At 45.0% G+C, this 13502-nt stretch overlaps 2 protein-coding genes across 2 annotated transcripts; both read left to right on the top strand.

Moving 5' to 3' along the window:
- Positions 1-7691: 7691 nt before the first annotated feature.
- LOC103697281 lies at positions 7692-8670 on the top strand. Its single transcript, XM_008779112.4, has one exon. It carries the CDS (start codon positions 7856-7858, stop codon positions 8348-8350), a length of 495 nt encoding a protein of 164 aa, XP_008777334.1. The 5' UTR covers positions 7692-7855; the 3' UTR covers positions 8351-8670.
- Positions 8671-9747: 1077 nt separating this feature from the next.
- LOC120106097 (molybdate-anion transporter-like) lies at positions 9748-11971 on the top strand. Its single transcript, XM_039118985.1, has 2 exons — positions 9748-10678; positions 11050-11971. Exons 1-2 carry the CDS (start codon positions 10403-10405, stop codon positions 11419-11421), a joined length of 648 nt encoding a protein of 215 aa, XP_038974913.1. The 5' UTR covers positions 9748-10402; the 3' UTR covers positions 11422-11971.
- Positions 11972-13502: the final 1531 nt, after the last annotated feature.

Below are 13502 nucleotides of genomic sequence, written 5' to 3'. Positions count from 1 at the left end.
AGGCGTCACGGGCGGAAGAGGAGGCGGAGGATCTGGATCTGGCTGCACCGCGTGGGACTCGTGGCTGGAACGGGCAGCGGGGCGCTCTGTGAGGCGAGATCATGGGAAGAATAGATAGAGGGAGGAAGGAGATAAACAGTGAAACAATTTTATTTATTTATTTATTTTATATTATATTATTTCCCACTGTTCATATGAACAGTGTTTTTACGGGACACTGTTCATATGAACAGTGAATCCAGTGATTTTCCCCGAAATTATTTTTATTTATTTAATTATATTAATTATCTTCTTTTTTTATTTTCAATTTATAAATTTTATATGAAGGCTGGTAAGGAATTGCTTTGGGTTTGAGGTGGGTCATGATGGTTGACTTATCCTTGAGCCCATTGTCATTTAATTCTTGCTAAGCTGCTTCAGATCAAACTCGACCGGTCAAAACCAAGACCATGACTTAATAAAAATATTTTCCATACAATTATAACTTTCAATCTAATCAGGACCAAAACCCATTTAATTATAACCTTAGCCGAGTCAACACAATCTCCTTATATGTTTTTCTGTAGTTTTCATGAAAGATTGCAATCAAGAGAGAGAGACAAGTTCAAAATCTGGTTTAAGAAAAGAATTATTTACCTCTTACCATAATTTAAATTTAATTCAATGTTTATTCAATTTCATGGTAAAATATGTATTTATCAGTTTAAAAACATTGATAAGTGCTATGGAAGGATGACTAAATTATAAATTATTAAGCACTTATCACAGATCCACCTCCACCACCGGTTTGCCCTGCCTTTTAAGTGGAAACTTGTAAGGATCACTCGATCAGTTCTTGACACTTCATACACATCGAAGTACTGATCGATCTTGCCTAACCACTCATATGGGTCTCCGCCACTGAACCTTGGGAAATCTATCTTGGGTGTTTTAAGCCCTTGCTCCCTTGGCCGAGGGCTCCCCTCATCAAGGTCTTCATCCCGATCTCCTCTCATTCTCCTCTCCCTGTGCTCCCTTTGGACATGAAGCCTATGAACAGGAAAGGACTCCTCATCTGCCATTACTTCCTCTCCATAGTAATCTTCTTGGCTCACACCCTCTCTATTTTCTTCAACCCATCTCTCAAACATTACCCTGGGTCCTTCTATTCTACTCCCCAGTCTCCTATTTTCTCTCATGCCATAACCCCAACTGCCTCTGTCACTTTCCTGGCCCTGCCTCGAGGCATGCAATCTAAGCCTCTCCCTCTGATTTTTCTCTCTTCCCCTCTCTTCTATTTTTCTCTCCAATCTTTCTATGCTAGCATTTGTCTCCCTTCTCATCTCCACTCCTTTCTCATCTCGGCCAAGGTATTGGATAGGGTTTCCAATGCCTTGCCAAGTTGCACGGAATGGCCTTCCAAGGCCTCAAGCCTTTGCTGTTGGTCATTGGAGTTCCCCACAGACTCCATCTTCTCAAGCATGAAATTCTCTCAATGAAAGCACCAATGATGGAGGGGTGCTCTCGGTCCCCAAGCCCCACACTACGCCTTTCTTTGCTGCTTGGCTTCTAGCCGAGTTGCAATGCTTCCGTGGACTGATTAGAAGGTAGCGCCAAGGATTTGCCCGTCGGAATTGGAATTGGCAGCCTAAGTTAATTGGAAGACAACTTGGATGGTTGGAAAGTGATTGCACAGTGGCTATTCATTTGAACTAAAATGAGGAATACAAAGTACAAATGCAACAAATAAATCTAGTGGTGTATATAAGGTTCTCGCACTAGCCCAATCTACTAAGGACTCGGAAGAAATCCCTAATAGCCCAATCTAGCAGAGGTAGACATGCCTCTGGCTAGCCTAATCTAGTGAGAACTTGGTGTGGCTCTCCCTAGCCCAAGTCCTATGGCCGAATTACAAGTGAACTTTCCACAGGTTTCTGGATATTTTCGATGGATGCCTTGCTTCTGCCCTTCAAGGGTATTTATAGACTGCAAGGTTGGATACAATTGCTGGAAGGGAGTTGTCCCTTGGCTGTGGTTGGCTGCAGTTGGCTGCAGTTGGTGGATTGGCTGCGGTTGGCTGCCGTTGGCTCGCGGAATCCGGCTGACGGGCCGCACATCTTGGAAATCTTGGCGCGCACCCAGGCGAGGTTCGTTGCAACGCTCCCCAGGCATTTGGACACTTGGGGTGGAATTTGGGTGGATGCCCTGCCGGTATAGTAGGAGGCCGCTGTTGCAGCACGCCCGTGCATGGCCACGGCCACGGGCGCCCGCACACGGCCAAGGCTGCGGCAAGGCCAAGGGCACGGCTTGGCCAAGTCAATTTGCAACGCTCCTCAGACTTTTGGACCCTCGGGGTGGAATTTGGGCGGATGCCTTGCTAGTGTAGTAGGGGGCCGCTGCTGCGGTGCGCCCATGCATGGCCACAGCCACGAGCGCCCGCACACGGCCAAGGCAATGACTCAGCCATACCTATTTGCAATGCTCCTCAAACTTTGAAACCCTCGAGGTGAGCTTTGGGAAGATGCTCTGCTGGATTAGTAGGAGGCCGCTGCTGCGGTGTGTCCGTGCATGGCCACAGCCACAAGCGCCCACATACGGCTAAGGCCACAGAGTGGTCTGTCTCGGGCCAGATCCATTTGCAATGCCCCTCAGTACTTTGAAACCTTCGGGGTGAGCTTTGGCCGGATGCCCTGTTGGGGTAGTAGGGATGGACTTGCCCGCTGGGGTCGAACAAGAGAGCGCACAAGGGCGGGCATGGCTGGAAGGGTGCATGCCAGGGTGCACGCGGCTGGATGGCCGTGCCCAAGCTTGTAGATTATGCGCTTGGGCAAGAACGCGCGCAAGGGCACGCATAGTTGGTCGGGCGCGCAGAAGTTTGTGAGTTGCACGCTCAGCCGTTGCCTCGTGCGCAAGGGCACGCACTGTTGGTTGGCACGCGCGGCTGGCCGGGCGCGTAAGCAGTTGTGCGCAGCGCGCGTGACAGTTGCTTTGTTTGGTTGGAGCGCTTGTCTGGTTGGGCGCGCTCGGTTGGCTGGGCGCGCAGGCACTGCTGCGTGGCGCGCTCGGCCTTTGCCTTGCTCGGTGGGTGCCCATTGTGTTGATGGGGCGAATTCTGGCGTGCAGACTGGTCCTGTGCGCTGTTGTCGGTATTGTTGCGCACAGGCATTGGTCTTGGCCTGCGCATGTGCCTGATTGCCTTTGCCCCTTTCGGTCGCCTAAGGCTTGGTCAGCCTCTAGGCTCATCAGTTATCCGATTTGGTCCTTGAGTGTTGCTTGGACCTCGCTTGGCTGAGTGCCATGGCTGTGTGGTTTTGAGAGGTTTCCATCATGGTCCCGTTGTAGGGTTCTATCTGGGGCATCTTGAATCTTGGTGGGATCGGCTCGTCCTCGATTAGGCGGAAGAAAGGCGACTTGGTAGTGAAATTGGGGTCGCCCTCATGCCTGATTCTTTGATCCCGAATCACCTCGATTCGTCGCTCGAGTTCTTCGACCTTCTTGTCAAGTTCTCCACCTTGGGAAGTTTCCACGATGGTCTGCTCCGGTATCGACTGACCCGGGGTCGATCCGACTTCCCAAGGCTGTGGCCTTCTATCCTGGCGGCTCCTTAGCAGCTCTCTCCAGGAAGACGCTCGGGTAGAACCACGGTGACAACGCCGTTTTCCATTATTGACCCTTGAAGAGTCATGGGGATCCCGACCTTGGGACACAGGCCCGTTGGAAAGAAGTGCCGATCGGATGTGAACCCGTGGAGGCAGCACAAGAGGGGCCTCCACTCATTGCAGGTCTTGGACTGCTGCTGCTAGTGCCTGGACTTGCTACACCAGCGTGTTAAATTGCTCAGGCTGGATCTGTGAAACTTGATCTGCCGGAGGCCTCAGCGGTGGATTCTGGACTGAGCGGCCAGAACTTAGTGCATGATGTCGGGAGGCATTAGAGGCTCCTCTGCTCCTTAGTCTCATGATCACAACTCGGTCCCTTCCTCTAGCGCCAATTGTTGATGGAAATTGGACCCGAGGGTGACCGTGGACCGAGGAGGAGGAGCTCCGGTTGCGGTGCAGTGGCGGACGACCGTCTCCGGCGGACCTGCAAGAAGCCTTTGGCCGGAGGTTCCAGCGAAGGCCCTCCGATGCTTAAGTCAGAGAGGAACTTTTAATGGAGAGAGAATGGAGATATGTTTTTGAGCCGGAGGAGAGGAAGGTCCCCTCTTTAGAGCTTCCCCCCTCTTTTTATAGGAGGGGGTGCAGTGATTACCTGCGATCGGGTCTGATTGTGCGAATCAAGGAGTTACCATAAATGGCCCGAGATTTTGGACTAGCTGGCGATCGGTTGAGATCGTATGAATTCAAACGTTGACAGCCGGTGAGGTGGAGATTGCGGGATTTGATCCCGGATATATAAGACTTGATTTTCGGTGGAGTGAGGGGGTTCCTTTTTTTAGCCTTAAGATCAATCGAGCTTAGCTCAGCCGAGACCATGCCAGCCGAGGTTATGCCTTCCAAGGACAGGCCTGCAGCGGTCGTGACTGCCGAGGTCATGCTTGCCGAGGTCGTGAGTGCTAGGGTCGTTCATGCCGAGGTTGAGCGCGATGAGGTCAGGCGCGCTGAGGTCGTGACTGCCGAGAGTGTGCTCGTCATCATCACGCTCGCCACCGGGTTTTGGTGCACGTGCTCCGGTTGATCCACTTTTCCCCCAACAATACCCTTTTTACAGTGCACCATGTTTGGTGATCATTCAATACGATAATAGGAACATGATAGCAAGGCAAACTCATGAAAATAATCCTTTATCAAAGATAAATAGATACTATATCATCTTATTTTAGTGCGTGATAAGTCCTCCAGGACAAATCAAGTACCAAAATTTAACTTCTATTAGCGGGATCTTTGGTAGAATTAATCTGAGAGTCCGAAACTGTTTCGTATCAAACTCTTTTCATAAAAAATATGTTTCATGTTTCAAATCAAAAGGTACATAGTCCATGCGATTGAAATAAATCAATCGATAAATGATGAGCATAATCCATAACAAAAATATTACTTTCAATAATGAGCCATATAATACTTTAGAAGTAGACATATTATTCGGTAATAAAACACTATTCTTTAATTTCACAAATCACATATAGTACAACGTAGAATTAATTCAATATTTAATATCAATATTACATAATTTGCTGAAAAATTTAGAAAAGGGCGTTACATTATTTACCTTGCAAGACGAACAACAACTGAACTTACTAACTCTATGAGTCGTCTTCAACAGCTAATATTCAAAATTATATTTCTACCAAAATTTAACCATAAACAATTTTAAAATAAAAATCTTAAGTCTCAAAAACCATACATTAGATTGAATCCAATAATTAGAAGATATTGCCATGGAATTTGGGGCGATGATGCATAATCATAAGGAAAAGGTGTAGAGAGGACAGGGCTGGCTAGGTGGTAGAGTAAAATAGCCTAGGTCGATCTAATCTTGGGTAACCCTACAACCAATCATGGAACAAGAATTAGATTAAGGTACAGACAACACATCAAGGACTAATAATGGTGGAGTTCAGCAGTGAGTAACAAAACCAAGATGGGGGCATCACGCAACTCCCATAGGAGTGGTAGGGGACTACCATGCTAGAGTCGCTTGAGGTCAAAGAAAGAGACCCTCTAAGATCCACCAAACCCAAAAGAGAGTGAGGGAATAAATAAGAGGGAAGAAGAGAGCGAAAGAGATAGAAGAAAGGAAAGAAACCAAAACAGGAAGGGCTTTTCGTGTTTGAACCAAGGTAGAGGAAGGCTGATGGTTCGGTGATGGAGGTGACTAACTATCAAAGGACCGTTACGCAAGGAGGCTATAGCCAACAGTGGCACCACCAGTGGAAACAAAGGAAAGCTCGCCCCCCCAAAAAAAGGGTATAAGACTTGGGTGTCCATTATGGCTCAACTTGCTCGTTGGTGGCCACAGTTTCGCTGTGTAGTCATGGAGAGATCCAAGAAGGCTTGGCCAGAGCTCCAGCCGGGTGATAAAAATGATCAAAGGAAGTAGAGGGTTGATCTCAAAAATAGGGGATGGCTTATCGCTTGAAACTCGACAATCCCATGATGAGATTCCGGTTGGCGATCGTTGTCCGACAAATGGTGAGATCGGGGAAGGTGGTAGCACAATCCTTCGGCTTCAACAAGGCATCAAGACACCAGTTGGTCGAGAAATCGATGAAAATAGGGATGGTGTCATGCGTAAAAGAGAGGGATGAGGGCTATCGGCTGCATGTTTAATGGTGGTGGCTCGTCAAGGAGGACTAGGGGTCCTTAAATAGAGGTGGAGGCTAGGATTAACTCCTAGCCCCCCTTCTCTGTGTCGAATATGGACCGAGAAACGGGCCTTTAGGCCTCTCTCTTCATACTAGGCCTGGTCAAAAGGTGCTAGGCTACTTCCTAACCCCTCTAGGCCGATCATTGTACCAGACCTACTATTAGGTTAGACTAGCTTATGTGGGCTTTGCACAAACAATTGTGGGCTTTGGGTTGGAAAGGAATGAACTTGTATTTAAGCTAGATCCAAATTAGATCTGATCTGAGCCAGGCTTGGGCAAAGAAAATATCAAATCTTAAATAAGCACGGCCTGAAGCCTGACTACATATGAAAATAGCTTAGGCTCAAGGCCCAAATCAGACCTCAGTTTAATATATTTGCAATCATAGTCTGTCTCAACTCAGAAGACTGCAAAATTTCCAAATCTCACGTATCCAGTAGAAACCATCGCTAGATGAGGAGTGAATTTTGTAACTCATAGGAGTGGCTTCTAACCCGCGGGGTGAATTGAGGTAAATTGGTGGATCTTGTTTGGTGGGCCTGGCATCCTTTATGCTGGATCTTCCTTGCCCATGGTTGGCCAAAGGCATGGGCCAAATGGTTTCTATAGTGGAAGGCAAACTGTGAGGCTGGGTTTACTAAAGGTAATAAACAGCCGAACACACATTATACCTGCCTGCCATGCCCAGCAATCAACCATTAATTAGCAAACTCATAAGTGAAGTTTATCCAGCAACTAACTCCAAATGCTAAACTTGTTCATGCAACGTCAGCAACATATTCAACTCCATCTTTATCCTAGTGTATCGACAAAGCATTCCTCCCTAATTCTAGACAACCACATTGCATCCAAACTTAGTTGGATTGTAGCTACGCACTTGAATCATTTAGTTAAATTAGATCATGGTATAGTTGTTGGAGACCCGTGCAAAGAACGTTTACAACTACTCATTTATTTCACTCAGAACAGTACAAGATGGGTCTCAACCAAATCGATCGTACGCATTCCATCCGTTCACTGCAGATGCCTCATGCAAGCCTTGTTGCTTTTGTATGCAAGTCGGAGGTGGATTCAATACTTATGACTGCTATTACCATGAGTGGCTGAAATTGCTTACTTAACTCATCTACAAATATTGCGTTTCCCTCTAACAAAACAAAACTTAAGGAACACAACAAACGTTGATCAATGAAGGGTTGATGAGGGAGTCCAGTGCGCCATCCTCCACTAGCCGACCTACCTGCATGCGCGTTGAAAACAAATCCTTCTTTTCTACCCCTCCCTTTACCCCCACCCAACAAGCCCATGGGGAACACACAATGATGCTCTAGTCTCACCTTTCTTTAAACGATAAAGAGAAAAAGTAACACCACCACTTTTCTCTACGTTCCTTGTTTGAGGCACACCCTTTTCCAAACTTCTCACAAGCTTTGCCAATGCCAAACGCTTCTCCTACCTTGCCTTCCTTTTTTAAGGGCATTGGCTTCTCCCAGTTTCGTTCATTAGAACACCACAACTTACTTCCGTTTTCTCTCCTCCTCCTTCTCCTCTTCCCTTTCCAAGACAAACATGGGCAATTGTATTGCTCTCTCCAAACCCAATAGAGAAATCTTATGGGATGACTCTTTGGAAGATCATAGAACCCCTATAAGGATCGCGAAGACTGATGGCAAGGTGCTAGAATATCATGGAGCGTCCGTCCTTGTAAGGGACTTTCTACCAGATTTTGATGGTTCTGGAGTTGGTGTCTCACAGCAAGCATCACAACATCTACGACCAGAACATGAACTAAGGATTGGAAGTGCGTACTACCTTCTTCCATTGGGCACAACTAGCCTCACCTCTAGAGATGAAGATCCTTTGGCCGAGGACACAAAAGTTCTGGATAGCAGTTGTAGGAGAGTTAAGGTAGTCGTAAAAAAGCAACAGCTTCAGGAGCTGGTTTCCATGACGATTTCGGTTGAGGAAGTACTGTCTGAAATTTTAAGAAGGGAGGATCGCAGAATTAGTAGTCCAAGGAGCTGGGAGCCGCAGCTAGAGACCATATTTGAGGGAAGCGAATAATTAATTTGGGCTTATTAGATTGGATCATTAACTTACCACCAGCATAGAAAGAGAGTTAGGACAGAATTTACAAATTAACATGATGCATGTAGTCAGTATTTTGAAAGTAAATCAACTCCATGGCTTTGTTTTATATTGCTGAAGCTTGCATGAATGATATTCTAATTGCAAGAGGCTTATTGTTCAACAACCAGTCTTTAGTGCGTTGAAATATTTGAGAAATTAAAAAATTCTCATTGCCTCGGTGACAAAGAAGAAATATAATGAAAAATGTACTAAAATTTACGATCAACTGTAGTCTAATAAATTACTTTTTTTTTTTTTTTGATTGAGAAGGTGATGAAAAGCCCATCAAATTCTGAAATGGTGAATATTTTTCGAGACATCAACAAAGTTTACAGACCCAAATGATGTACAAAAAAGAGAAAAAAAGGGACTATCTTGTTGCTTATGTATCCAGTAGCATAAAAAGGGATTTGTATTTGCAAATAGAACTGATGCAATTCATTTGCAGTTACAAAAATCATCTGATCCGATTTGGTTGCTTGTAACTTACAACTGCAAATGTATTTATTATTCTCTGGTTGCACCATGCTTAAAGAGACGTGGTAACTCTATGGCCAGTATAAACATATTATGTAATTATTATAACAATAAATATTATATGTTATAATTCATTCTACAATATAAAATATTATGATATATCATAATTAATATAATGGCAATTTTGTAGGAAAAATTCGCTTCATGTTCAATTTTGTAGGCCCGGGTCAGATTAAGCAGTGTTAACACCATTTTCTTCCTCTTTTTAGTGATTAAGCAGTGTTAATACCTTTTAATAACCATATGATGCTTTCTTTTTGAAGCCGTCAATGCAAATGCGTACAATAACGAAACGATAAATGCCATTATTCATGGTACTTGATGGACTTACTGGCTTGACATAATGCCGTTATTTAGGTGGCTTATGCTTAATTTTGTGCTTTTACTACAAGAAAATAGGATTTTACCAACCCTTTATTGCTGACGCTTTTTACAAGCGTCGGCGATTTTCGGTCCAGCCCTAATATATGCCGACGCTTTCTAAAAGCGTCGGCCATAGACGACGCTAATTAGCGTCATGGTAGATTGTGGCCTACGACGACGCGTATACGCGTCGTCATAACTCAAATTCACTAAAAAAAAAACAAGCAGGCCGTTCCCCTCCTCATTCTGCATCCCGATCTCAAGCCCTGGCTCCTCTCCTCCTTCCTCCTCTCCGGCGACGAACTGCCCATCCTTGTCCTCTCCGGTCTCCGCCGCCTCCTCCGCACCTAAAATCAAACTCCCCCACAACCCACACCAAGAACACCGGCTCCCTCCCCTACCCTACTCCGGTATCTCTCTACGAATACCCCACCGAAGGTATGGAAACACCCTTCGTGCTTGCTTTTCTTGCAGGAATCTCTTGTTTCATTCTAACTCCCAAGTTTTCGATCTGGTGAGAGCCTTCTCTGGGTTATCGATTCTGTTAGATGATGAATTTGGTTTGATTGATGTGCTTTTTGGCCTTTTTTGGGCCTTTTTTCTTGATCATTTGATGCTTATTTATGGTTGCATTGGTAGATGTGATTCCTACAGTGAAATGAGTGCTCTTTTTCCGATTTTGGATTCCGATCTGATTTAATTGAAATAGTTCTTAGAGACATGATCATCTGGGTAAAATCCGTTTCGTTGTTCCCGAAACTGTCTGCACGACAATGCCAAGTGGTGGTAGAGTTTGAAAGCGAATAGGAAAAAAAAGGAGAAAGAAAAATCGGGAATTGGTTTTGTGTACGGGTTTCTCTAGCGGGGTTAAACTATGGTGTTCACACTTTCACTTGTAGTGGTCCATGTAGTTAGATTAGGATCAATAATGGAGTTTGAGGTCAAGAATGTCAGGTTGTGATTATAAACGGAAGTCGATGTTGCTTTGGGGGCAAGAGTGTTTCTGGGTTGAGCTTTTGAATTGACTTTCTTTCTTGGGATCATATAAATGGGGAAGGTAATGGACTGAAGATTGGAATTTCTGATATGAATTTATTTTATCATGTGTGGTGTTTCTTTTTCTTTTGGAATCTAACTGTTGGGAGAGCGAATTGTTTGAATAAGATTGTTGCGGTTGATGCGTCCAAATACAGGGGTCGGAAGAGGGCTTCTGTGACCTACTGCATGGCTTATATTCTTAGCTGTATCACCAAGCATTCTCCAGAGTACAAGGTTTTGATGTTGGGACGTGTATTGGGAGGAATCGCAACATCTCTACTCTTTTCAGCCTTTGAATCATGGCTTGTTGCAGAACATTTTAAGGTCATGATGATTGATTTTTTATTTCCTTTCTGTTCTTTTAACTCTGCTGTAGTTTACTCAAGAAAAGATAGATTCGGTCATCTTTGTCAGTTTGAAATCTTAGATATACACAGCAATGAGACGGGTTTTGTACTCAACTACAATGGTTCTTTTTGGTTCTATTTTATGTTTCCTCTGTTTTTGGATTTTGTAGCTATATAGTTTATTTTTTCTCAAGAGGGTCAGTGATAGATGACACTATTCTCAGGGACAAATTCTAATTTCAGTTGAGCTTTAGCTGATGATATTCCGCTTTTCATGGATATGTTCATTTGTATAAATTGTTACTCACAAATTCGTCCATGTGCTGATTGTTTGCTAATCTGGTCCAGCTGCAGCTACCACACCAGATTGGCAACTCAATTTATGGACCTTATGGACCCCAACTTGTTGTTGCTGGAGGCAAACTACAGCAGATATGGCAAGCGCATATGGCCCAATACAGGCCGCCTCTTGGCATTCCCGCATGGCAGACCGTGAGGCTGCAGGACCCATCCCTGCTTCCCTGTGCTCAGCCTCCATCCACATTTCCTCAGCCTTCCAGAGAGATGCAGGTTGGATCCTATCAATCTCCTAGTTCACTGCAGCTACAAGAGCTCTTGCCAATTCCCTCATCATCATCCTTGAGAGAGCCACATGGTAGTGGGTTTGGCACTGAAGGTGCACCTCAACTGCAGCTGCTATGTAATGCCCAGCTCATGTAAAGACAATACCATTGGATGGCTCAGACTGGTTCATTGTTTTATTCATTCAAATGGTGGGTGGGGCATCTTTGTGTCTCTCCATCGTCGCCAACTATGTAAATTTCTTGCCAGTGTTTGCTTCACCTGAAATGACATTTCTAAACTTCAGTAAAGGCTTTTTGATGAATCTTGGAGGATCACAAGTTCAAGGGGAAGGTGCAGGTAATGAAGATATTTTTCCCAGAGGATGACCATGTCATTGCATGGGCCATGCCGTGCGCAGCACTCAGCTGCGGTGGATCGGTAATCTCCCATTACTTGATACATATAGGAAGAAAGTGCTGTACTCGTAACATGTTATTAGATCTAACAAAAGCAAAGCAGCCCCACGGACCCCAAAGAATAAAGGAATGAGATGAAAGTATACACTGGAATGAAAAGTGAGGCAGTTCTTTTTAGCATATAAATAAAAGTGAGGCAGTTCATTTGTTGTTTTAAAAGCAAAATGTCAGTATGAATAAACTAGCTGCCTGAGACTGTTGATTTGAATCTCAGAGACCGTTGATTTGAATGTTTGTGTCAATATAAATGTAATACAGGTTCATATTGTTATAATGCATTTTTATAATTTACATTCGTATTTTTATTTTTTTTAAAAAATACATTTGCCGACGCTTTAAAGCGTCGGCCAAAATATATTTTCCGACGCTTTAAAGCGTCGGCGAAAACGCAAAACTGGACATTTTTGCCGACGCTTTTATTTGCGTCGAAAAAGCCCTGTTTTTGCCGACGCTTTCTCTTAGCGTCGGCAAAAATCGGACCCACGCCTACCTACCCGACGTCTGACCTACGCTTTGGGGTGCGTGGGCTGGAAATTCGCCGACGCTTAAAAGCGTCGGTAGAGACCAAAAAAACCGCCGGGAGATATCCTTTCTTTTGTAGTGTTTTGATGAGCACATCCCACAAATATTATGGTTAGGGCATACCTTTGCATACATATCGTGCATGAATCTTTACCCTTTTCAGTATATCACTACACAGACTTCCAGACTAGGAGAAGGCATGCACGACTCTACTGTACTCATTTTGGCAGGAGGCTTCTAATTAGTCAATTCATTAAAAGTTTCTAAGTTAAATAGAACATGATTCTGTGCAGAAACTGAGCTGCCCTACAAGCATATTGCATGAGGTTTTGGGCAGTGATATGGACATATACGTGCAAACATTGCATGAAAGTGTGTATTAAGCAACAAATTTGGATAGATGATACCTTTTTTGCCAGATCATTAGGAGGGAAAGTGATAGGTCCCAACCAAAGATGGAGTTGAACAGAAGAAGAGAAAGAATTGGTAGACTATAGCAGGTGCGAGCGAACCACTGTACATTCAAATGAAATAACTCTCTTTGGGTGAGAGAAAACCCATGCAAGGCAAATACTCTACTTCAGGTTTATCAATCCCAAGACAGTTTACTCCATTAAAGACTTCCTCCCCCTCTCCACGAGAGACCCGGGCCATCACTTATCAACTCCTCTCCATCACTCATTCACTCCCTCGTCCACGCCCCCTCTGCTTCAGAATCCATCTTCTCTCCTCGTCCCACGTCCACGATGTCGTGTCGAACCTGCGTGCATGGCATCGAATCGCTTCCCACGTCCACGACTTCGTGCCAAGTTTGCGTGCATGGCTTCTGCTCCCAGTTTTATGAACTTCCTGCTAGCGACAAACCCATGTGCATGGCCCGTCGTCGTGCTTCCTCCAGCTCCTAGCCCCATTGCTGCATGATCTTTTTCCTCCTGCGAATCCGGCGTTGCCTTCCATGTGTCAACCACGCGGTCGATGGCTACCCAAATAGCGGGATCCATCATCTCTCCCCCTTCAGCCAAAACCTTGTCCACAAGGTTTGCTTTCCAATAATAATCTTTGATGGCTGCAGGCTCCATTGCCGTAATGGTCGACTTCGCCCCCGTTGGGTCCTTCCACATCCTCCACGAGATCTGCTTCTATCAGATAGGCATATGGAGTTTGCACCAATCTCCCGAAGTGAACTTCTCATTGCATTTGAAGCAGAGTTCTCGTTCCCATCGTTGCTGCATATCCTCC

This window comes from Phoenix dactylifera, unplaced genomic scaffold, assembly GCF_009389715.1.
Source record: "Phoenix dactylifera cultivar Barhee BC4 unplaced genomic scaffold, palm_55x_up_171113_PBpolish2nd_filt_p 000460F, whole genome shotgun sequence".
NCBI classification, from domain to species: Eukaryota; Viridiplantae; Streptophyta; class Magnoliopsida; order Arecales; family Arecaceae; genus Phoenix; species Phoenix dactylifera.
The sequence above is the reverse complement of the archived record's forward strand: the minus strand, read 5'-3'. Positions and strand labels throughout refer to the sequence as shown.